This window comes from Oncorhynchus tshawytscha, linkage group LG05 (genome assembly GCF_018296145.1).
Source record: "Oncorhynchus tshawytscha isolate Ot180627B linkage group LG05, Otsh_v2.0, whole genome shotgun sequence".
Classification (NCBI taxonomy): Eukaryota; Metazoa; Chordata; class Actinopteri; order Salmoniformes; family Salmonidae; genus Oncorhynchus; species Oncorhynchus tshawytscha.
Window position 1 is genome coordinate 84041268 of NC_056433.1, and position 26846 is coordinate 84068113.

At 42.5% G+C, this 26846-nt stretch overlaps 1 protein-coding gene across 2 annotated transcripts in view; it reads right to left on the reverse strand.

The window, feature by feature from the left end:
* The window catches only part of pkn2b (protein kinase N2b), a 45710-nt gene extending 19373 nt beyond the window's left edge, over nt 1-26337 (reverse strand). The window contains exons 1-2 of one of the 2 annotated variants that reach the window (XM_042322576.1): nt 25651-26337; nt 1240-1516 (exon numbers count right to left, since the gene is read on the reverse strand). In XM_042322576.1, the coding sequence (XP_042178510.1) occupies nt 1240-1516; nt 25651-25671 (298 nt within the window). In that variant the 5' untranslated portion in view covers nt 25672-26337. Of the gene's footprint in view, nt 1-1239; nt 1517-12421; nt 12591-25650 lie in introns of those variants that run through there. The other variant, XM_042322575.1, reaches the window with a different exon arrangement.
* Between the last annotated feature and the right edge of the window lie 509 nt (nt 26338-26846).

Sequence of the window (26846 nt, forward strand, 5' to 3'; positions counted from 1 at the left end):
AGCGAGCGCGAGAAGGCGGGGCTGAGAGCGAGCGCGAGAAGGCGGGGCTGAGAGCGGGCTGAGAGCGAGAAGGCGGGGGGGCTGAGAGCGAGCGAGAGAAGGCGGGGCTGAGAGCGAGCGAGAGAAGGCGGGGCTGAGAGCGAGCGAGAGAAGGCGGGGCTGAGAGCGAGCGAGAGAAGGCGGGGCTGAGAGCGAGCGAGAGAAGGCGGGGCTGAGAGCGAGCGAGAGAAGGCGGGGCTGAGAGCGAGCGAGAGAGGCGGGGCTGAGAGAGAGCGAGAGAGGCGGGGCTGAGAGAGAGCGAGAGAGGCGGGGCTGAGAGAGAGCGAGAGAGGCGGGGCTGAGAGAGAGCGAGAGAGGCGGGGCTGAGAGAGAGCGAGAGAGGCGGGGCTGAGAGAGAGCGAGAGAGGCGGGGCTGAGAGAGAGCGAGAGAGGCGGGGCTGAGAGAGAGCGAGAGAGGCGGGGCTGAGAGAGAGCGAGAGAGGCGGGGCTGAGAGAGAGCGAGAGAGGCGGGGCTGAGAGAGAGCGAGAGAGGCGGGGCTGAGAGAGAGCGAGAGAGGCGGGGCTGAGTGAGAGCGAGAGAGGCGGGGCTGAGAGAGAGCGAGAGAGGCGGGGCTGAGAGAGAGCGAGAGAGGCGGGGCTGAGAGAGAGCGAGAGAGAAGGCTGTATAGCAAAGTATTGGGAAATGGCCACGGGATGGTTTTCATATACCGTCAAAACATTTTATTTTACGTTTTTCAATAAATCTGAATAACTGTAGATACTTTACATTAAAACCTGCAGTCAGGGGATAAAGCAGATTGTGTTGTTAATGTCACATCATTTTATATTATGAAGGTTAACGTAGTAGAGCCAGTCAAATGTTGATTTGTAAATAGCACAACAGGAGCCGGTGAGTACATAGCACACACACACACATAACACGTACACACATATCTATAAGAGAGTCTTTGATGTGTGGCTCACATGATGTGATGAAACTCCACTTGTATGCAAATCACTGCTAAATGTCTAAGATGTGCTATACTCTCCAGCTTTCTCCCATGTATTTCGTTACTTGTTAGTTAGCTAAGTGGCTGAATTAATTGTATTTACTATATCTAACTAGGCAAGTCAGTTATCTGGGAGACTTGGCCCTTAAACTCTCACCTCATCCACTTTCCCAAACGTGGTGTAGAACAGGTATGTGTTCATGTCACCATAACTAATAGTTCCTCTGGGTTAGGGGTAAGGGTTCTATACCTAGCAGGATCTCTGGGTCCTTGACCACGATGTGAGCGTTGAGCTCCTGAAGCTCCTGGTGCAGCTCCTCCAGCTTCCTGTTGCTCTTCTTCAGCTGGTTGTCAACGTAGGCCAGGCTCTTCTTGTCCGTGGTGACCTTCTTCAGGTTCTCAGCGCCTTCCTTAATCTTCAACTCCTTCCTGATCTCCCTCTTGATGTGGTCCTTGAGCTCCTCTAACCTCTGCTGCACCACGGTGTCTGACAGGTCCAGGTTCTCACCCAGACTCCTGGAGTCTCCCTGGAACAATACAAATAAATCAAACAAAATCAGAGTGATGCTTCAAACAAAACACTTCCAAATACTCAAAATCAGTTTAATAACCAGTGACTTGTTGGAAGGGTTGGGGTCAATTCCATCTCAGTTCAGTCCATTGAGGAATTACACTGTGCACTTTGTTAAATTGACTGGATTGACCTCAACCAGCCCTTTTGGTTGGTGATGAGTGATGCTTCAAACATCACTTTCACACCGGTCTTACAGATCACAACTATATCAAATCGACAACCATCAATATTCACTTTTAGCAGTGAATCTTCTTTCCCCCACTTGGCAGGGTTGGGGTCAGGTTACAATTCAGGAACCAAAATGTACATTTTAGTCAGATGACTTCCTGATTCCTAAATGGACTGAATTGAAATGGGATTGGCGTTGACCCCACTGGCTCTAGCATCTACATGACCAACGGCTGTGTGTTGCTATACGTTGATCTAGTGATGCACAGATATTACATTTTTTGGCCAATAGCGATATCCGAGGCACTGCATATCAGTGCAAGAGTCCCTGAATATGACTGCACGTCACATAATTTAACGCGTTCATACATTTTAAACGTAGTTATTACACATTGATTACATTAAATCACTCGTATTTCATATGTCACAACGATTCATCAAATGACGCTGGTAAATATGTCTCGTGCATCTACAGTGCTGGTCATAAAAATAAAATTAAAAGCTATCTAGCTCATGGATGCAAACAATGATCTACCTCAAAAACATAGCAAAACAACAACCTGTTTCGGTAGCTATAGTTCGCTAATGATACAGCGAGGTGTCATTTAAAATAACCTTAATTAATAAGACAGTTCTTACTTGATACCCCATTTCATTGATCCCCAATCCTTAGGTAAAGCTGTACAGTGCAATATGAATGTCAATACACACAATCGGCTGACTGGGAAGGTGATTCACACAGTAACAGTCCCGCGATAAGAGCTACAAGGCTAGTATTTGCGTAAACTCTTCACAGTTGTGTTCCTCCTGTACTCCCTGTTCACTCATGACTGCATGGCCAGGCACGACTCCAACACCATCATTACATTTGCAGATGACACAACAGTGGTAAGCTTGATCACCGACAGCAACGAGACAGCCTATAGGGAGGAGGTCAGAGACCTGGCCGTGTGGTGCCAGGAGAACAACCTCTCCCTCAACGTGATCAAGACAAAGGAGATGATTGTGGACTACACGAAAGAGTAGACCGAGCACACCCCCCATTCTCATCGAGGGGGCTACAGTGGAGCAGGTTGAGAGCTTCAAGTTCCTTGGTGTCCACATCACCAACAAACTAACTAACATGGTCCAAGCATATCATGACAGTCGTGAAGCAGGCACGACAAAACCCATTCCCCCAAAGGGGACTGAAAAGATTTGGTATGGGTCCTCAGATCCTCAAAAGGTTCTACAACTGCACCATCGAGAGCATCCTGACTGGTTGCATCACTGCCTGGTACGACAACAGCTTGGCCTCCGACCGCAAGGCTCTAGAGGGTAGTGCCCATCACTGGGGCCAAGCTTCCTGCCATCCAGGACCTCTACAACCAGACTATTTGCATTACCCCACCCCTCTGCCACTCTGTTGTCATCCATGCATAGTCACTTTAATTAACTCTACCTACATGTACAGCTTAAGTCGGAAGTTTACATACACTTAGGTTGGAGTCATTAAAACTCATTTTTCAACAACTCCACCCTTTTCTTGTTAACAAACTATAGTTTTGGCAAGTCGGTTAGGACATCTACTTTGTGCATGACACAAGTAATTTTTCCAACAATTGTTTACAGACAGATTATTTCACTGTATCACAATTCCAGTGGGTCAGAAGTTTACATACATTAAGTTGATTGTGCCTTTAAACAGCTTGGAAAATTCCAGAAAATTATGTCATGGCTTTGGAAGCTTCTGATAGGCTAATTGATATAATTGGAGTCAATTGGAGGTGTACCTGTAGATGTATTTCAAGGCTTTACCTTCAAACTCAGTGCCTCTTTGCTTGACATCACAGGAAAATAAAAATAAATCAGTCAAGACCTCAGAAAAAAATTGTAGACCTCCACAAGTCTGGTTCATCCTTGGGAGCATTTTCCAAACGCCTGAAGGTACCACATTCATCTGTACAAGCAATAGTACGTAGGTATAAACACCATGGGATCACACAGCCGTCAAATCGCTCAAGAAGGAGATGCATTCTGTCTCCTGGAGATGAACGTACTTTTCTGCGAAAAGTGCAAATCAATCCCAGAACAGCAAAGGACCCTGTGAAGATGCTAGAGGAAACCGATACAAAAGTATCTATACAGTAAAACAAGTCCTATAGAGACATAACCTGAAAGGCCGCTCAGGAAGGAAGAAGCCACAGCTCCAAAACTGCCATAAAAAAGCCAGAATAGTTTGCAACTGCACATGGGGACAAAGATCGTACTTTTTGGAGAAATGTTTACTGGTCTGACGAAACAAAAATATAACTGTTTGGCCATCATTATGTTTGGAGGAAAAAGGGGGAGGCTTGCAAGTCGAAGAGCACCATCCCAACCGTGAAGCACAGGGGTGGCAGCATCATGTTGTGGGGGTGGTTTAGTGCAGGAGGGACTGGTGCACTTCACAAAATAGATGGCATCATGAGGTAGGAAAATTATTTGGATATATTGAAGCAACATCAAGACATCAGTCAGGAAGTTAAAGCTTGGTCGCAAATAGATCCTCCAAATGGACAATGGCCCCAAGCATACTTCCAAAGTTGTAGCAAAATGACTGTTGTCCTTAAGCCAAGGTATTGGAGTGTCCATCACAAAGCCCGGACCTCAATCATATAGAAAATTTGTGGGCAGAACTGAAAAAGTGTGCGCGAGCAAGGAGGCCTACAACCTGACACAGTTACACCAGCTCTGTCAGGAGGAATGGGCCAAAATTCACCCAACTTATTGTGGAAGCTTGTGGAAGGCTACCTGAAACATTTGACCCAAGTTAAACAATTTAAACGCAGTGCTACCAAATACTAATTGAGTGTATGTAAACTTCTGACCCACTGGAAATCTCTATTATTCTGACATTTCACATTCTTAAAATAAAAGTGGTGATCCTAACTAGAGGTCGGCCGATTAAATAGGGCCGATTACAAGTTTTCATAACAATCGGAAATCGGTATTTTTGGGCGCCAATTTGCAGATATTTTTTATACCTTTATTTAACTAGGAAAGTCAGTTGAGAACACGTTCTTATTTTCAATGACGGCCTAGGAACGGTGGGTTAACTGCCTCGTTCAGGGGCAGAGAGACAGATTTTGTCATGTCAGCTCAGGGGATCCAATCTTGCAACCTTACAGTTAACTTGTCCAACGCAACGCATGTTTCATTAATTACTTGAGGCCAAATTGATTTTATTGATGTATTTTATGAAAGTTAAAATAAGTGTTCATTCAGTATTGTTTGTAATTGTCATTATTACAAAAAATCTATATATATTATTTTTAAAATCTGCCGATTAATCGATATCGGCTTTTTTGGTCCTCCAATAATCGGGATCGGAGTTGAAAAATCATCGACCTCTAATCCTAACTGCCCTCAAACAGGGAATTTTTACTAGGATTAAATGTCAGGAATTGTGAAAGACTGAGTTTAAATGTATTTGGCTAAGGTTTATGTAAACTTCTGACTTCAACTGTAGATATTACCTCAACTAACCAGTGCCCCCAAACATTGACTCCGTACCGGCACCCCCAGTATATAGTTATTTTTACTGCTGGTCTTTAATAACTTGCTACTTTTCTCTTATTCTTATCCGTATTTTTTGAAACTGCACTGTTGGTTAGGGGGCTCGTAAGTCAGCATTTCACTGTAAGGTCTACTACACCTGTTGTATTCATCATTATTCGGCGCATGTGACTAATAACATTTGATTTGACGTAGCTGGCTAGCTATTTATTTTCATGGACTGGAGTTCAATTTCAATAGAAATCCCGCTACGACCTCCGAAGTGCCATCAAAACATCAAGGGCTTTGCAAACTATCACGGATTACAAGAGGGAAAACCCAGCAGCGAGTTGCCCAGTGACGCAAGCCTACCAGATGAGCTGGCAAGCAACACTGAACCATGCATGAGAGCACCAACTGTTCCGGACGACTGCGATCTTGCTCTCTGTAGCCAATATGAGTAAGACCTTAAAACAAATTAACATTCACAAGGCTGCGGGCCAGACTGATTACCAGGATGCGTACTCAGAGCATGCACTAACCAGCTGGCAAGTGTCTTCACTGACATTTGCAACCTTTACCTGACTCAGTCTGTAATACCTACATGTTTCAAGCAGACCACCATAGTCCATGTGCCCAAGGCAGGCAGTGTAATTTGTGTAAATGACTATTGCCCGTAGGACTCCTCTTTAGCCATGAAATGCTTTGAAAGGCTAACAACATCTCAAACACCCTGGACCCACTCAAGTTTGCATATCACCCCAACAAATAACACAATATCTATTGCACTCCACACTGCCCTCTCCCATCTGCACAAGAGGAACAGCTATGTCAGAATGCTGTTCATTGACTACAGCGCAGCGTTCAACACCATAGTACCCTCCTCAGGACCCTGGGACTGAACATCTCCCTCTGCAACTGGATTCTGGACTTCCTGATGGACCACCCCAAGGTGGTGAGGGTATGCAATAACATATCTCCACACGCTGTTCCTCAACACTGGGGTCCCTCAGGGGTGTGTACTTAGTCCCCTCCTGTACTCCCTGTTCACCCTCGACTGCATGGCCGCGCACGACTCCAACATCATCATTAAGTTTGCTGTCGACCCGACGGTGGTAGGCCTGATCGCCGACGACTAGGGCTGGGTGATACGGCAAATAAATTATGATAAAATGTATATCTATCAAATACTGTTTAAAAAGGTGCATATCTGCTTCAGACTCAAGAATGCCTGAACAAACCAAATGCTTTAATGTTTATTTATTGTCACAAATACATTTTTTTTTTTTTTAGCTGTAAACCCTTAGAAGACATGAGCAAGAAATAAAAAATGAAATAGTGCAAGGCAATATGTATTAAAACCGTTAGCCTAATGGCACATCACAGTTCATGTTGGGGTAGTTGTTGTCTTACAAGTTACAAGCAAGAAAGACGAGTCTGTCTATGGGCTTAAAAGCTTCCCTATGGCAGGTCACTATGTTGCAGCCCTCATCTTCCACATACAACACCCGTTCTGCCAGTCACATTCTGTTAAAGGTCCCCAAAGCACACACATCCCTGAGTCGCCTGTCTTTTCAGTTTGCTGCAGCTAGCGACTGGAACGAGCTGCAACAAACACTCAAAATGAACAGTTTTATCTCAGTCTCTTAATTCAAAGACTCAAATCATGGACACTCTTACTGACAGTTGTGGCTGCTTTGCGTGATGTATTGTTGTCTCTACCTTCTTGCCCTTTGTGCTGTTGTCTGTGCTCAACAATGTTTATACCCGGTCTTGTTCTGCTACCACGTTGTGTTGCTACCATGTTGTTGTCAAGTTGTGCTGCTGCCATGTTGTCATATGTTGCTACCATGCTATGTTGTCATCTTAGGTCTCTCTTTATGTAGTCCCTCTTGTCGTGATGTGTGTTTTGTCCTATATTTTTAAACCCAGCCCCCCGCGCAGGAATTTGTTCTTAACTGACTTGGCTAGACTTTTATTTTATTCATTTAACTAGGCAAGTTACTCACTGTGTATTTATTGTATATAACCAAGTTATCGTTACTCATTTTATCTAGCCAAGTTATCATTACTCATTGTGTGGTTATTGTATCTAGCCAAGTTATCATTACTCATTGTGTGTGTATTGTATATAGCCAAGTTATCATTACTCATTGTGTGTGTATTGTATATAGCCAAGTTATCATTACTCATTGTGTGGTTATTCCTTTGCGTTATTCGTTTTTATATATTTCTCTCTGCATTGTTGGGAAGGATCCAGAAGTCAGAATTACAATGTATGTTTTAACACTGGTTGTTTACGAAGCATGTGACAAGTAACATTTGAGTCTCATTGGTCTGTAATCTGGCACTACAGTTACTTGGCAGGCCATCGTCGGCGGCTCTGTGACCGTTATGTAACGGACTAAAGGGAAAGCAGCTAATCTGTGGCTGGTCAGCTGGTCAATACTCAGTGGTGCTGCTAGTCTACTGTTACCCCAAAATGGCACCCTATTTCCTATACAGTGCACTTCTTTTGACCAGGGCTCTATAGGCTCTCGTCAAATGTAGTGCACTATAAAAGGAAATAGGGTGTCATTTGGAACACAGATTATACACTGGACCAAACACACTAGGCCTTACCAGCTGACCTTAACAAAAGTCCTCTGGCTTGCTGGTCAAACAATGACAGGGAATGCAGAGGAAAACACGTCACTGCAACAGGACAGACAGAGAGGGCCTCCCCCCACAGACCAAGTACACTGTTGTAGGTTACACAGCCTGCCGTATTGTTCACATCAATTTAAGGATAAACGACAAACATTTCCTCGACTGACCTGAAGTCAAATGTAATTGTGGCCTGGCCTGACTCGGGTTACTGGGCATCACTCTTTGAAACATCAGGTGACGGGCTAATGTTATTTAGTATGGAAGAAAACCCTGAATTTGGACTTAATAAGCTGACCACCACATTCTTCTTAGATTTTTAAACTCTGAGTCGCTATTTAAGAGCTGGGTTTCAGCGGGCATAGCTCTGGACCGGCCTTCACTTGACCCAACATAACGACCATGATTGGTTTAGATTTGGTCTCCAATTATAGACGTCTATGTTTTACAAGTTTGGACAGTAAAGTAAAGTTCAGTACAGTACAGTAAAGTAGAGTATAGTCCAGTACAGTAGAGTATAGTCCAGTACAGTAAAGTAGAGTATAGTTCAGTACAGTACACACTAGAGCATTAGCGGTACACGGGAAAAACAATCACTGGGGAACCCAAGCTCGCTTAGTTGAGCTCAACAAAGATTGGCAAGTTTTTATTCATTTTTGTAAATACATTTTTTGCCAAGGGAGGCCAGGTGCTTGCTGGCTTCCCTTTCCTTCAATGCTACAGGCGGCAACAATGTCATACCCTTTTTGACCAGACAGCATAAGATAGATGGGCTACACAGAGAGACAGAGGGGCGCTGTTTCACTCGCTCGGATGCTTTCTCCTGTGAGATACATTCAGCCTCTAGAGAATTGAAGAAGAAAAAATATAAATACACAAAAAAAAGATATATAAAATAATTAATGGTTTTTCCATTTTTTGTCTTGGTCTATTTTTTTTGGGAGGCCTGGCATCCATGAATACACCACTGCACACTAGATTGGATCATTACGAAGTTGTCATAAAGTAGAACAAAAATGTTCTTATACCAACATGACAGGTTTTATTAAAAAGAACCATTGTCAGTTGCGTCTTCAACTCTGCTATAAATCATAAATTAATATATATATATATTTTAAAGAAAAAAAAACATTTATCCAAAAGGAACAAGTCACCTACACAGTTATAAAAACACATCTTCAAAATATTATATTTATATAAAATACATGTGAATGACCTGTCCTTAAAGGCTATTCGTATGAATATTTTAATTAAGAAATAACAAAAACACAGCTGTTTTGAAATACAATCTAAGATTCTAATTTAATATAGCCTGAATGAACATTTGAATTAGGCCGAATAAATAACAAAAACATGCTGTCGACGAACACCAGCTGGTCATGGCTAAAAGGGATCAGATTAACGTCAGATTTGACTTTTCGTAGCAGGTTAGGATCATTAAAGTAGCCGGTTGGGAGACTTAAGTTGAGGTTAGGAAAATTGTTAGCTAAAATGCAAATAATTTCTACTTTTGACGTTAAATTTGACAGAAGCTGGATCCCTTCCCGTTGCAATTGTTAATCATTAATTCTGTCTTTTAGGGAAAGTCATTGTACAACTGAATGCCTTCAACTGAAACACATCGTCGTCCGCGCCCGGGGAACAGTGGGTTAACTGCCTTGCTCAGGGGCAGAACGACAGATGTTTACCTTGTCAGGTCGGGAATACGATCCTTTCAGTTACTGGCTCAACGCTCTAACCACTAGACTACCTGCCGCCACAGCAGAAGGAAGAGGACACTTCGCGGCCACAAAAACGAATAAATTATACAACTGATGTTGGACAATCAAATTCGATATGCAACTACATTTTTACAAGGCTGTTTCATTGAGAAAAGCGAATCCTGCTCCTGTGAAATGAGGCCGGTGGCATCCATTTTATGAACGCACTTGTTTCCAAAACTCAAATAAAAAAAGTGTGAGTTAACAGTTCTACTGGATGAGCTTAAATTTAAAAAAAAGCAGCTTTAACTGATGTCTTGAGATGTTGCTTCAATAGATCCACATCATTTTCCTTTCTCATGATGCCATCTATTTTGTGAAGTACACCAATCCTTGCTGCAGCAAAGCACCCCCACAACATGATGCTGCCACCCCCGTGCTTCACGGTTGGGATGGTGTTCTTCGGCTTGCAAGCCTCCCCCTTTTTCCTCCAAACATAACGATGGTCATTATGGCCAAACAGTTCTATTTTTGTTTCATCAGACCAGAGGACATTTCTCCAAAATGCACGATCTCTGTCCCCATGTGCAGTTGAAAAACGTAGTCTGTCTTTTGTATGGCGGTTTTGGAGCAGTGGCTTCTTCCTTGCTGAGCGGCCTTTCAGGTTATATCGTTATAGGACTGGTTTTGCTGTGAATATAGATACTTTTGTACCGGTTTCCTCCTGCATCTTCACAAGGTCCTTTGCTGTTGTTCTGGGATTAATTTTCACTTTCATCTCTAGGAGACAGAATGCATCTCCTTCCTGAGTGTCAGGCCCAGTATGATGGCTGTGTGGTCCCATGGTGTTTATACTTGTGTACTATTGTTTGTACAGATGAACGTGGTACCTTCAGGCGTTTGGAAATTGCTTCTTAGGATGAACCAGACTTGTGGAGGTATACCATTTTTTTTTCTGAGGCCTTGCCTGATTTCTTTTGATTTTCCCATGATGTCAAGCAGAGGCACTGAGTTTGAAGGTAGGCCTTGCAATACATACACAGGTACAAATCCAATTGACTCAAATTATGTCAATTAGCCTATCAGAAGCTTCTAAAGCCATGACATCATTTTATGGAATTTTCCAAGCCGTTTAAAGGCACAGTCAACTTAGCGTATGTAAACTTCTGACCCACTGGAATTGTGATACAGTGAATTATAAGTGAAATAATCTGTCTGTAAACAATTGTTGGAAAAATGACTTGTGTCATGCACAAAGTAGATGTCCTTACCGACTTGCCAAAACTATAGTTTGTTAACAAGAAATTTGTGGAATGGTTGAAAATCGAGTTTTAAATGACTCCAACCTGAGTGCATGTAAACTTCCGACTTCAACTGTACGTGGCTTATTGATTACAACTATATGTCCTAATATTAGGTAGTTGGCTGCCTAGTGATTAACATTGTAACTCTCTGATATGAATGGTTGGCAACGATGATTCGTTTCTAAGTGCTACTGAATAAGTTCAACTGAAATGCACGTGATACACATAATTACTCAATCAATCCATTCTAAACCCTTATACATGACGCGGGGGGGGTGTATGTTGATCTGGCCTAGGACAGCAGCAGAACTGCTAGGACTGGGCCTGACAAGCACAATCACTTGCCCTCTAATTTACTTGCATTTGAGGAGGAACTTGGCCTGCTCAGAGTGAGCGGCTGCTGTCAGGAAGTACAAACTGTTCAACTCAGTAGCTCGATGTGCATCAGCCTCATTACTTTGACCTCGAGAAAGAGTGATCTGGAGGCCGTCTTTACTCTCGTTTTGGGGAAATAATCCTCTCTCTCAGCAGGCACACTGGAAAAGGGGATAATCAACACAATCTTCACCAAACAGTAACACACCCAACACTAATTTCCAAGCAGCTTGAGGATTTAATATGAAATATGTTAGCCTTTGATGTTGGAGCACATCGACTGGTATTTGCGTCAATGAATAAAAAAACAACTTATTTTGAAATGGATTTTTGTTGTCGTTGACGATTTGGGTCAGCAACCATTTTATTTAACAGCTTTTCTTTTTGAAAGCCGGCATTTACCAGGAAACCCTGATTCACATCCAGAATTACATATATATGTGTGTGTGGTACAGAGCAGGGAACCATGATTACATTCTGTTACCGTGTGTAAATCCACTTCGCTCACCATAGTTCAATAACCAAAATATATATTTTTTCTAAAGTCATAGATGACATCTTTGAATCTTGAGCAGATATTTTTTGGAAAACGTAGTCAAACTGAAGGCGATTTGACAGAAATTCTGTTAATAAACGTTGAATCTGCACAGTTCTAGTAAATGTGTTCTCGTAAACATGTTCTATGTAAATTGTTAAACTGTGTCCTTGTGCATAGAGTTTAATGGTTTGTTAAACTTTGAAATCAATGGTTTTGGTTTGGGAAACATTTTGAGTGAAAAATCAGAGTCTCAGCGCAATTGCATTACTGTGGAATTGCTGTACTACAAATCAGTTCAGCTATACTGGATTTTAAAAAAAGGCAAGGATCTCTTCACTATTTACAAATATACAGTATCAACTTCCAACGGAGTTGTAGACAAGCATGTTTAAATGATCTAACGATGTGGCTATACTGCGTAGACAAAGCAGGCCATTGTGTTATCTGACCTTGTTTAGCTAGTTCATCCTGAGCTATAAACCACAACTCAACTCATACAGAATGCTGACTCCCATAATTAGTCTAGAGAAGAACTTGACATTCACTACGATGAATGTAATGAAGGAGACAACTACAAACAACTCCTACAGAGCTGAACAGGTATTCCTTACCATGTCCATGACATTAAGCACTGAGGCATGAACTGATCCAAGCATTTTGCAATGTACTGTACAAGCTTTCCCCCCCTCCGTTTCCTTGGTTTGAAACAAGTTCACAACAAACTGGAGAGGTAGTACAATCCACTGCTATAAAGAACCACGGCCATATTGGTTGGTACGTCGTACAGGAGTCTGCAGTCACTCAGCTTGGTTTAGTTACGGTGTTTTGTTTTCACAGCCTGCTCCTTTGCGGCATCAGAATAGCTGATAAGCAGTTTGGAGAGGACTGAGGAGGACAAATCCCGCTAAGCTGTTACAGTGGATAAAACCCCAGTGATGCAAGCAGACGAGTTAAGTGTTCAAATCAAATCAAATTTTATTGGTCACATCCACATGGTTAGCAGATGTTATTGGTCACATCCACATGGTTAGCAGATGTTATTGGTCACATCCACATGGTTAGCAGATGTTATTGGTCACATCCACATGGTTAGCAGATGTTAATGGTCACATCCACATGGTTAGCAGATGTTAATGGTCACATCCACATGGTTAGCAGATGTTAATGGTCACATCCACATGGTTAGCAGATGTTAATGCGAATGTAGCGAAATGCTTGTGCTTCTAGTTCCGACAATGCAGTAATAACCAACGAGTAATCTAACTAACAATTCCAAAACTACTGTCTTATACACATTGTAAGGGGATAAAGAATATGTACATAAGGATATATGAATGAGTGATGGTACAGAGCAGCATAGGCAAGATACAGTAGCTGATATCGAGTACAGTATATACATATGACATGAGTATGTAAACAAAGTGGCATAGTTAAAGTGGCTAGTGATACATGTATTACATAAGGATGCAGTCGATGATATAGAGTACAGTATATACGTATGCATATGAGATGAATAATGTAGGGTATGTAAACATTATATGAGGTAGCATTGTTTAAAGTGGCTAGTGATATATTTACATCATTTCCCATCAATTCCCATTATTAAAGTGGCTGGAGTTGAGTCAGTGTCAGTGTCAGTGTGTTGGCAGCAGCCACTCAATGTTAGTGGTGGCTGATTAACAGTCTGATGGCCTTGAGATAGAAGCTGTTTTTCAGTCTCTCGGTCCCAGCTTTGATGCACCTGTACTGACCTTGCCTTCTGGATGATAGCGGGGTGAACAGGCAGTGGCTCAGGTGGTTGATGTCCTTGATGATCTTTATGGCCTTCCTGTAACATCGGGTGGTGTAGGTGTCCTGGAGGGCAGGCAGTTTGCCCCCGGTGATGCGTTGTGCAGACCTCACTACCCTCTGGAGAGCCTTACGGTTGAGGGCGGAGCAGTTGCCGTACCTGGCGGTGATACAGCCCGCCAGGATGCTCTCGATTGTGCATCTGTATAAGATTGTGAGTGCTTTTGGTGACAAGCCGAATTTCTTCAGCCTCCTGAGGTTGAAGAGGCGCTGCTGCGCCTTCTTCACGATGCTGCCTGTGTGAGTGGACCAATTCAGTTTGTCTGTGATGTGTATGCCGAGGAACTTAAAACTTGCTACCCTCTCCACTACTGTTCCATCGATGTGGATAGGGGGGTGTTCCCTCTGCTGTTTCCTGAAGTCCACAATCATCTCCTTAGTTTTGTTGACGTTGAGTGTGAGGTTATTTTCCTGACACCACACTCCGAGGGCCCTCACCTCCTCCCTGTAGGCCGTCTCGTCGTTGTTGGTAATCAAGCCTACCACTGTTGTGTCGTCCGCAAACTTGATGATTGAGTTGGAGGCGTGCGTGGCCACGCAGTCGTGGGTGAACAGGGAGTACAGGAGAGGGCTCAGAACGCACCCTTGTGGGGCCCCAGTGTTGAGGATCAGCGGGGAGGAGATGTTGTTGCCTACCCCACCTGGGGCGGCTCGTCAGGAAGTCCAGTACCCAGTTGCACAGGGCGGGGTCGAGACCCAGGGTCTCGAGCTTGATGACGAGCTTGGAGGGTACTATGGTGTTGAATGCCGAGCTGTAGTCGATGAACAGCATTCTCACATAGGTATTCCTCTTGTCCAGATGGGTTAGGGCAGTGTGCAATGTGGTTGAGATTGCATCGTCTGTGGACCTATTTGGGCGGTAAGCAAATTGGAGTGGGTCTAGGGTGTCAGGTAGGGTGGAGGTGATATGGTCCTTGACTAGTCTCTCAAAGCACTTCATGATGACGGATGTGAGTGCTACGGGGCGGTAGTCGTTTAGCTCAGTTACCTTAGCTTTCTTGGGAACAGGAACAATGGTGTCCCTCTTGAAGCATGTGGGAACAGCAGACTGGTATAGGGATTGATTGAATATGTCCGTAAACACACCGGCCAGCTGGTCTGCGCATGCTCTGAGGGTGCGGCTGGGGATGCCGTCTGGGCCTGCAGCCTTGCGAGGGTTAACACGTTTAAATGTCTTACTCACCTCGGCTGCAGTGAAGGAGAGACCGCATGTTTTCATTGCAGGCCGTGTCAGTGGCACTGGATTGTCCTCAAAGCGGGCAAAAAGTTATTTAGTCTGCCTGGGAGCAAGACATCCTGGTCCGTGACTGGGCTGGATTTCTTCCTGTAGTCCGTGATTGACTGTAGACCCTGCCACATGCCTCTTGTGTCTGAGCCGTTGAATTGAGATTCTACTTTGTCTCTGTACTGACGCTTAGCTTGTTTAATAGCCTTGCGGAGGGAATAGCTGCACTGTTTGTATTCAGTCATGTTACCAGACACCTTGCCCTGATTAAAAGCAGTGGTTCGCGCTTTCAGTTTCACACGAATGCTGCCATCAATCCACGGTTTCTGGTTAGGGAATGTTTTAATCGTTGCTATGGGAACGACATCTTCAACGCACGTTCTAATGAACTCGCACACCGAATCAGCGTATTCGTCAATGTTGTTATCTGACGCAATACGAAACATCTCCCAGTCCACGTGATGGAAGCAGTCTTGGAGTGTGGAGTCAGCTTGGTCGGACCAGCGTTGAACAGACCTCAGTGTGGGAGCCTCTTGTTTTAGTTTCTGTCTGTAGGCAGGGATCAACAAAATGGAGTCGTGGTCAGCTTTTCCGAAAGGGGGGCGGGGCAGGGCCTTATATGCGTCGTGGAAGTTAGAGTAACAATGATCCAAGGTCTTTCCACCCCTGGTTGCGCAATCGATATGTTGATAAAATTTAGGGAGTCTTGTTTTCAGATTGTTGTTTACAGCCTGGGGTTGGGTAGCAGGGTGTTAAAGTAACGCGGTTCCCAAAGCCACAGACATGTTAAATATCATTTACACCCTGGGGTTGGGTAGCAGCGTGTTAAAGTAACGCGGTTCCAAAGCCACAGACGTGTTATTCTTCTGCCTTCTCATCCACATTTCAACCCAATACCGCGATGAAAAAATAATCCTCCATCCATCCTCTTGCCAGACAGACAAGGATATTTCAATGTAACCTGAGGCGGTGACGGTGATTGAATAACCGCGTAACTGACGGTTACGTACAAAGACCGTCACGAACATAAAATAGCCGTCAAAACCGCCTAAAATTTCTTTTCTTTTTTTTTAAAAAGGCCTACATTCATCATTTTTATTTATTAGCTTTATTTCCATGTAGACAAACTTGACCTAACAGCGGGAGTGTTTACTAATGATTATAAAGCCGTTGTTTTGCTAACTTAAGTCAGTCTACATCTCTTCCCAATTGCCGTCTGACGCGCCAGTAGCGCACTAGCTTTAAGCACCAACTGTCAGAGCAGCTCACAGATTACTGCACCTGTACATAGCCCACCTATAATTTAGCCCAAACAACTACCTCTTTCCCTACTGTATTGAATTTATTTATTTAGCTACTTTGCACCCCATTATTTTTATTTCTACTTTGCACATTCTTCCATTGCAAATCTACCATTCCAGTGTTTTACTTGCTATATTGTATTTACTTTGCCACCATGGCCTTTTTTTGCCTTTACCTCCCTTATCTCACCTCATTTGCTCACATTGTATATAGACTTGTTTATCTACTGTATGTTTGTTTTACTCCATGTGTAACTCTGTGTTGTTGTATGTGTCGAACTGCTTTGCTTTATCTTGGCCAGGTCGCAATTGTAAATGGGAACTTGTTCTCAACTTGCCTACCTGGTTAAATAAAGGTGAAATAAAAATATATAAAAAATCCACTAGATGTGCGGGGCGTAGAAGCTCTTGCCTATAGGCTGTGCTTGATGTGTGGACTTTCTTTTATACAATGGTTTCATTGCCGTCTAGTGAATAAATACATTGGTCTTGTTTTAAATAAAAGATGGATGTGTCTGACTATTCAATAATTATTCAACGAGGTTGTTCTGGCGCTGAGGTCCGACAATGAGCTAATGTGTCAAAATGGACAATCCAACAAGGGCATATAGGTTATAATTGGACACAGATTATTGTCTTAATTTAGACTACTCAACACTGTTATATAGGCTCTTGACATGTTGCATGTATTTGTTCACATCTGAATGGATTGTCAATTGCATCATGTTGCAGTGTCAGCAAAAGGTGTGAGGAATGATGACAGGTGAGAGTTCAGCCAAGCTCCTTTCATGGTTCATCCTAGCTATAGGATGAATAGCCTATATCCTAGCGTCCTCTCCTGACAATTTGACCGCAGCAGAGTTCTGTAACGTTATGAAAATTGTTCCAAAAAAAATAATGGTTTAGTGCGTCAATCTATTTCTCGGAATTCCTCTCGAATCTGACATTTCTTACATTTGTATACTAGACTAATATTAAGAGGTAATAATACCAAAATGTTACTGATAATAACGAATTGTAACCGTCACAGATCTACTGTAACCTGTTGTACCGTAGCTGTCAACACAACAGTCACCAAGGAAACAGCCTGGCAGTCCAGACACCAACACACACAGAAGTCTGCCATTTAGCCTCAGAGCCTAAAAACACTAGAACCACCAACGGACCAATGACGTTTGATTTTGTAAATAAATAAGCCAACAAATATATATTTTTTTAAAGCCTCACCTGCTTCTTCCCTGACTTTGCCGTAATGTTTGTATTTTACATTTCATTACAAATCAAACATATTGAGCAATGAGTTTAGATTTTTTTTTATACCATTTATTAAAAAAAAAAAAAACATTTTTTGCCAGGCTCTAACGCACCTCTCTCCTCTGAATGAATGACATAGGCTAAATGGATGAATGAGCGATAGAAACTGATAATTGTGCACTTTACTTCGCAATCGAATTTAAAATTAGGCTTAACTGAATGATAAGGAGGGTGAAGACGTGGATTTAATTTAGAACAATAGTGCAATGAAGAATTGTGGCCATGGTGACTGAAATCGGGAGTTTAGAGAAGAGAAAACGAGATGACGGAGACAGTCGGAAAAGGCACAATAAGGGTTCCCGTACAATCAATAAATGACAATGGTTTTCATATACTATATATACACAAAAGTATGTGGACACCCCTTCAAATTAGAGGATTCGGCTATTTCAGCCACACCCGTTGCTGACAGGTGTATAAAATCGAGAAGACAGCTAGTCAATCTCCATAGACAAACATTGGCAATATAATGGCCTTACTGAAGAGCTCAGTTACTTTCAACGTGATACCGTCATAGGATGCCACTTTTCCAACGTCTAGGAGCAACACTTCCTCAGCCGCAAATTGGTAGGCCACATAAGCTCACAGAATGGAACCACGTGTAAAAAAAAAACATCTGTCCTTGGTTGCAACACTCACTACTGAGTACTGAGTTCCAAACTGCCTCTGGAAGCAACGTCAGCACCAGAAATGTTCGTCAGGAAATTTATGAAATGGGTTTCCATGGCCGAGCAGCCACACACAAGCCTAAGATCACTGTGCACAATGCCAAGCATCGGCTGGAGTGGTGTAAAGCCATTGGACTCTTGAGCAGTGGAAACTCATTCACTGGAGTGATGAATCCCCCTTCACCATCTAGCAGCGTGACAGAGGACTCTGGGTTTGCCAGATGCCATGAGAACGCTACCTGCCCGAATGAATAGTGCCAATTGTAAAGTTTAGTGGAGGAGGAATAATGGTCTGGGTCTGAATGGAAGCAAGCCCGGCAGCAAATGTTCCAACTTCTAGTGGAAAGCCTTCCGAGAAGAGTGGAGGCTGTTATAGCAGCAATGTTCCAACCTCTAGTGGAAAGCCTTCCCAGAAGAGTGGAGGCTGTTATAGCAGCAATGTTCCAACATCTAGTGGAAAGCCTTCCCAGAAGAGTGGAGGCTGTTATAGCTGCAATGTTCCAACATCTAGTGGAAAGCCTTCCCAGAAGAGTGGAGGCTGTTATAGCAGCAATGTTCCAACCTCTAGTGGAAAGCCTTCCCAGAAGAGTGGAGGCTGTTATAGCAGCAATGTTCCAACATCTAGTGGAAAGCCTTCCCAGAAGAGTGGAGGCTGTTATAGCAGCAATGTTCCAACCTCTAGTGGAAAGCCTTCCCAGAAGAGTGTAGGCTGTTATAGCAGCAAAGGGGGGGACCAACTCCATATTAATGCCATTATTTTAGAACGAGATGTTCAATTAGCAGGTGTCCACATACACTACTGTTCAACGGTTCTCATAACTTCGGTCATGTAGTGTATTTTGTCATTTTCACACATATTAACGCTTTACATTTGTGCCCATTTAACATCGTTGGCGCTCATGTTTTGCAGGTTGATATTTTCCATTACTGGACTATCATTCACTATAACTCTAATACTAATGAAAACATGCTGCGTGTTGCAGTAGGCCTTTAGAATAATGCAAAAACATATCATTGACTCTATTCAAGATGACGGAAGGGAAGCGAACGATGCCAGTCAGCCTGCACATCGAAACTACACCTAAACTAATTTCACACATAATAATAATTTGCCTATAGACAGTCTGAGTGACAATATTATTAGTTGTCAAATTGTACACGAAGAGATGGGGCACAGCTTGGAATTGGCACAGGCAGGGAGAGGAGCAGAGTCACAAGCAGGTAAAACAGTTTTGATTTCTATATAGTATCAGAAAAAGCTGCAGTTTCTATGATACTTACCTTCGTCAAATAACTACATTCAAAAGCTCGATTTCCAAATATATATTTTCCCAAGTATAACCACGCTGTCTGTGTTCAGCACATGAACACTCATGGCAGCATTGCTCAGGCTACTGAGCTAAGACTAGTAGTAACTAGTCTAACTTCCACAATGTTTCTTTAGGGATGCACAATCTGTCGGTGAACATATCGGAAGATATTAGCTAAAAAATGCCAACGTCGGTATCAGCCCGATGTCTAGTTTAAAGCCGATGTTAAAGCTGACATGCCTACCTACATAACGTAGGTACATGACGTAATGACGCCATGTAAAATGTAGCGCTACACGTGCAACACAGCATTCCTAACCTGGCCCACAATGTCTGCTGTGTGGATCGAGTGGTCAACAAGTCCAGCAGTCATTTGAAAGAGTAAGAACATTTCAGAGCGAAAACTCAAAGACGAAATCCATTAAACGCCAAGATAATGGAATTCATTGCCCTTGACAATCAATCGTTCTCTGTTGTGGCTGATGTTGGCTTTCGCCGACTGGTTGATCACCGGTACACACCAACGTTACCATGTGCGCTATTGTTCAGATGTTTCCCTACCGGAGTTACACAGTAATAGTGTCAATGCGATTAGCTTCACGACATACTATGTTACACCGTTTGAGTCTCTGCTTGTCAAAAAAGATACATGTCAAATAACACTATTTTGACTCGTTAAATAAGCTTTTAATTTGGACACGTAAAATAACACAGTTCTATTCTAGAATGTTGTGTGTTCTGAATTTGCACGTCCAAGCCAAGCGCCACCACTACTATCAGTAGCACTGTCAAAGCTGTACGAAACAAGTCTAAAAAAAAGCAAACACCGGCCACGAACGATGCGTTTACAAACCCGCGTTGGTAATACAGCATTATTTGTTCGACCGCAACTTCTGGGGTAGCTAGCTAGCACGAATACAACCAGCCTGAAAACTGCAGTCATTTTCACTATTCTTAGCAATGATTTAGTAATCCTTGTCAGCAAGTATTAGCTAGGTAGCCACTTGTTGTTTGCCTATTGAAATTGAACTTCAGTTCATCAAAGTAAATTGCTAGCCAGCTACTTAATCCTGTTGCCCAAAGCTAACGTTATAAGCAGCCAGCTAGCGTCATCTGGCTAGTGAAGCTCGACCTGACCAGGTTCTGTGTTGTGAAGCTAGCCACAATACGGATTAGGCACAATTGTGAAATTTGCAGCTTGCCTTCAAAATAAAAGTACCTCTTTGAAAAGTGATGCAGAAGGTTACAATTGGCAGAATGCCATATTTAGAGTAGATAATGTTAAACAATGTTGGAATGTGAAGCAATAAAATGGGGTCAGTCTACTCGGTGACACCCACAGAACACAACTGTGAAGAGTTTATGCAAATACTAGCCTTGTAGCTCTTATCGCGGGACTGTTACTGTGTGAATCACCTTCCCAGTCAGCCGATTGTGTGTATTGACATTCATATTTCACTATACAGCTTTACCTAAGGATTGGGGATCAGTCTACTTAATACCTAATATATATTTTTTCCCAACGTCCTCAGAGTTATTCGACTTCAAAACATCCATGAAGTATTGTTTTTCCTCTGGGATAGTGTTCAATACACAGGTTGACAATAAATGTGGATCAATTCACAGTTGTTTCAGAGTGCCGCAATAAGAGCTACGATGCTAATGTTCTCTGGGTGTCACTGTGTAGACTGATACCTATGGATTGTGGATCAATGACATGGGGTAAGGCTGTACGGTGAAATAAGGATGCCCCCAAAGCAATTCTATAGTATAATACATCCAGTGTGATTTCAACAGCTTTTTGTCAAATTAACAAATTCATGTCTTTTGTTGATTTTATATAAAACATTCCAACCTTGTTTAGCATGATCTATTCAATTATGGCATAATTCTACTATTTGTAATCATTTGCATCACTGTCAATGACATACTTTTATTTTGAAGGCTAACCGCAAAGTCCACTATTGTGGCTAATCCTTATTGTAGCTAGCTTCACATAGATGTGTCCGACCACCATTAATCAAATAAGAAGTCTGATAAAAATCAGGGTCATTTTAGATGACATCTAGCTATATAGTTAGCTAGCTAATACCCACCAAAATACTTTTTGGTCAGTGTGGTTTGTGTAACCATAATTTAACTAGGCAAGTCAGATAAGAACAAATTCTTATTCACAATGACGGCCTACCCAAGCCAAACCCGGACGACGCTGGGCCAATTGTGAGCCACCCTATGGGACTCCCAATCACGGCCGGTTGTGATACAGCCTGGATTCAAACCAGGGACTGTAGTGACGCCTCTTGCATTGAGATGCAATGCCTTAGACCACTGAGTCCATGTGTATGTGTTAACTATTTTACTGTACTATAATGCTTAAAAGCCCACTAAAATGTGTAATATCGGTATCGGGTTGTTTGGCAAGGAAAATATTGGATATCGGTATCGGCCAAAAATACCATCTGGGTGCATCACCAGTTTAGAACTTTTAAAATGAAGTTATAAATGTATATTTGTGATAGATTTAACTCTTGACCTAGTTGTTTTTCATTTTTATTATGTGCTGTTGTTGGAAGTGCGCCATGGTCTGTTTAGCTCAGAAAATGTTGCCCATGTCAATCTCCCGCCATACGAGGCTACATAGTTCTACCTAATGAGCGGGCCGGCCGTGCTACAGTGATGTACTTCTATGACCCCTCAGTTGATTTTGCAACACGCTTATTTGCTGAAAGGGCCGGCGGCCCTTTAGTGTTAAGAGTTTCAGTTTAGAAAAGATGAGTCAGACTCCGACAGAAGAATGTAGAAATGTAGTTTCAGGCATTCCTCCAACATTGGAACCAACCTCCAGCAAAAAATAAAGTGCAGGGCTGAAGGACAGGCTCTTAGCATAGGGAGAGACAGAGAAAGCGAGGGGGAGAGAGAGAGAAAGCAAGGGGAAGAGAGAGAGAAAGAGAGAAAGCGTGAGAGAGAGCGAGGGGGAGAGAGAGAGAAAGCGAGGGGAGAGACAGAGAAAGTGAGGGGGAGAGAGAGAGAAAGCAAGGGGAAGAGAGAGAGAAAGAGAGAAAGCGTGAGAGAGAGAGCGAGGGGGAGAGAGAGAGAAAGCGAGGGGGAGAGAGAGAAAGCAGGGGGAAGAGAGAGAGAGCGACAGACAGAGAGAAGAAGAGACAAATGGCAGCCTGATTGCGTAACTCACTAATTCCCCCTGTGGGATAACAGGTGTCCACATGCTGTTTAAAGCAAAAAAGACTATTGGAGGTACACTGTTGTACTTTGTAACCCTCAGTCTTTTTCACAAACATGCTTATTATGACTGACTGTAATAACAATTTAGAGTCATGGGTGTAGTCCAAAATGGCCTCTCAACCCACATCTGACACATACCACTCCATCCACACTGTGACTAAATGGATAGTGTCTGCCTATAAACCAACATTTAGGGGAGACCTCAACCTCTTTATTAACTGCGTTATTGTACCACGACATGTTGAATACTGATACTGCTATTAATATCGGATGAATCTTGTCCGTTTTCCCCCCTAGTAGGGTTAATGTAATCTCATCCACCAGCCAGGTCTCTCTATGCAGTAGGCCAACAATTCCCCGATCATGGAATTACACGGACTCAGTTTGGTAACAGAATTGTGGTAAAATGTCCCTCTGTTATGTGAACACATTTAATGAGAACTCTGCTCTGATTGAAGAGTCAAAAGGTGACTGCAGAAAGAATGGGGTTTCAGCCTGACATGACAGATTACATTTGAATAAATGGGTTTTGCTCGTTGAACAGCAGTAGATGAAGTGGATTTACATTTTTTTTTTTTTTTAACTAGGCAAGTCAGTTAAGAACAAATTCTTATTTACATTGACAGCCTACACCGGCCAAACCTGGACAACGCTGGTCCAATTGTGCGCCGCCCTATGGGACTCCCAATCACAGCCAGATGTGATTCAGCCTGGATTCGAACCAGGGACTGGTTCTTGCACTGAGATGCAGTGCCTTAGACCGCTGTGCCACTCAGGAGCCCATCCGGTAACAGAATTACATTATGGGTGTCTGATTTGTACTATACAGAAGTGCGTAATTATGGATATGAATATCATTCTCAACGTCTGTTTCACAAGTTTGGACATCACAGTACAGCATTACTTTGACCACCAAACAGAAAGGGGAAAAAATATGTTATGAGGTGAACATAACAGTATGACATTGGAAGGGAAGACAGTAGCAGGAGACCCTATGAGGTGAACAGTGGAAGGGAGGACAGTAGCAGGAGACCCTATGAGGTGAACAGTGGAAGGGAGGACAGTAGCAGGAGACCCTATGAGGTGAACAGAATGCCAGTGGAAGGGAGGACAGTAGCAGGAGGCCCAACTGTGGTTTATGATCAACTACTATGATTTCCCATTGTAGCCAATTCAATTGCAGTAATTCTGATACCAAAATCTCTCTTTTTTTTTAAACTAACATAATTACACATTTGAATCACTTAATAAATCATAAGCAAACTTGATATCAGTAAAAACACTATAACTAATTGGTAGGTCTACCTTTACTTGTTACTTGGGTGAATGTGTTTTTTTTTATGTACCTTTATTTAACTAGGCAAGTCAGTTAAGAACAAATTCTTGTTTTCAATGACGGTCTAGGAACAGTGGGTTAACTGATGTCAGCTCAGGGATTCGATCTTGCAACCTTTCGGTTACAAGTCCAACGCTCTAACCATTAGGCTACGCTGCCGCCCCAACATTATCCTCCATTATCCTGTTAAAATATCTTCAAGAAATGTGGGGTTTTGGTAAAGAATTAAGACACTTAAGGCAATGTTTCTTAAAACTTTACAGAACGCAATTTTTTTAAATCAAAACTAAATATAAAGTAGTTGTCAGGGGTCTTTAATTCAACAATATTGTGTGTTTTGATGAATTTCTAAAATGTCTAAGACCCCTTTACCGAAGTCCTTTGCATAGGCGTATTACACATTTTTGGGATAGATAAATGGTTATACATGCCTTAATTTCACCCCATAAAATAGAGACTCTTAGCTTCAATTTGACATGCCTCTATTAACTTCACATGGTGGTGTTCATGGGTCCTTTTACATGGAAATGCCCAGTAGCAAGTTAGGCTGGGGAACGAGGTCACATTCAACACAACCCTAAAGTGCCCCTCCAGACCAAATGGCAGAGGTTGTACCAAGTCATTCATAAAGGCCTAACTCAGAGGATATATATCCCCAACTGTTGGAATTCCATGTTCTTGATAACCACAAGAGGAACAATCCACTTCCTTGTTTGTAAGACCCCTTCCATAACCCCCTTACCCTCTGCTCTCCCCTCACTGCTCTGAACCCAAAGAGCTATACTCTAGTCACCTGAAATTAATGAATCAAATCCAATTGTATGTTGTCACATGCGCCAAAATACAACAGGTGAAATGCTTACTTTACAAGCCCTTAATTAACCAACAATGCAGTGAAGAAAATACCTTTAAAAAAGAACAAGATAAATCATTTTAAGAGCAGCAGTAAATAACAATAGCGGGGCTATCCTAGGTGGTCAGTTGGTGGACATTTTGCTGATTCATAACGATAAATAACCTATAGAGCCCTACCAGAGAAACGTGAAGTTTGAACAGAAATAACTTTGCTAATATAGGTGATTGTTCATATGACAATTGATAGGTATAACATTCAAAGTAGTAGTTGTAAGGGTCATAAAAAAAATTAAATAAAACGATGGTGCACATTAATGTTATAATCTTTTTGTTCAATATATCGTTATAATTCAATACGTTTATCGCAATAACGATTTTTGTCCATATGACCCAGCTCTATGAGGTGCCTTAAACAAACTGTCACACACACAGACAGACAGATACAGAGATTGGTTTGACATAATCTGAGTAACAGAGATTAGGGCATATTACTTTATTGATCACGTGAATAATTTCACTTCCGCTTTAAGAAGCGATCAAACAAAATAGGCTAGGGAGGGATTATGCAAAGGGATACAATCACATTTTGTCTAACACTACAGCTGGACACAGGGTAACAAGGTATAAACAAATTCCTACCAAGGCCAGTCCTTTACAGAAATAACCATGACCTGAAAACGAAAGATGTCATTATAGGCCCACAAACTGTTGTAAAACAAAGCGTTAAGTTGCAGAGTTCTTACCTGTAGGGAATCCGCCGCCATCTTGGTTTTTCAACTTTGAATAAAACTCGGGACAGAGGATATGGGACGACTCATATGAAGAAACAATATTATTCCTCCCGTAGCCTATGCAGGATATTTTCCTAAAAATATGAATTCCTACTACGTAAATCCGAAATCATCAGTAATCACCTCTCTTCGTGATTAACATAGGAACTTTCCCATTACTGTATTTTTAGACTTCATTCTGTAGGCTTTTCAAAAAGATTCAACCGCAAAACAATCCCAAAATATGATCTTGTAGTTATCTCCTTATGTAGAACTAAAAATACTAAACGCAAGCGCTCCTATCCTGAAATCGTCCTCAGAAACACACCGAATTTAAAAAATGTATGCGCGGTTCCGACTGAACGTTGTCTGCCGGTCCAGCAACAAATTCACACACTATATGTAGCTTTCAAAACAACTGTGAACTCGGAAATATCCGACTTCAGTGCGTTCAAGACAACTGGGAACTGGGGAAAAACGAGCTCTGACTGGGAAAAATCTTTTTGAACGGTCATCCAACTCGGGAACTCTGTAGAGTTTCGATTTTCCGACAAGAAGATCACTGACCCAGTTGTCTAGAAATTACCATAACCTATAGTCGCAGAGTATGCTTTCCACACACTCTTTTCCACACGCCCACTACTTTCCTTTCGACACACCCACTCGTCCATTCCCCGGTCGCCATATTGAGATGCAGCTACCCCCTTCTTGCTCTAACCAATATAAACCACAGCCTGTCGTTTCCGATGGGAATAAATGCGCCATAGTGGGAAAAACAAGCAAGGAGGGGGGCAGAGCTAAAGACGAGCTAGTGAGATCCTATTGGCGCGTTCTCTAGCCTCATCTGCATATTTCCGTTAGGGAACGCCTACTTTGTGAAGTGCGCGTTTGCAATAACTCAATTCGCCTTTGCTTTGCACTCTTTCTAAACAACATGATTTTAAATAAAAAAACTTTTGCAAATGGTAAAGTATAAAAATCGCAGTCCACTCTGTTCATAACATATTCTAGTTTTGGGAACATCAAACTGTATTGAGATCAAACGTTTCATCGCTGAGAACATTTGCAGAATGTCGGCCAAAATCCATCTTGTTCAATCTTCTCCCGCTGCCCGTGGTGTAAAACCATATTTGGTAGTATTTAATATTTAAACCATATACCATATTTGG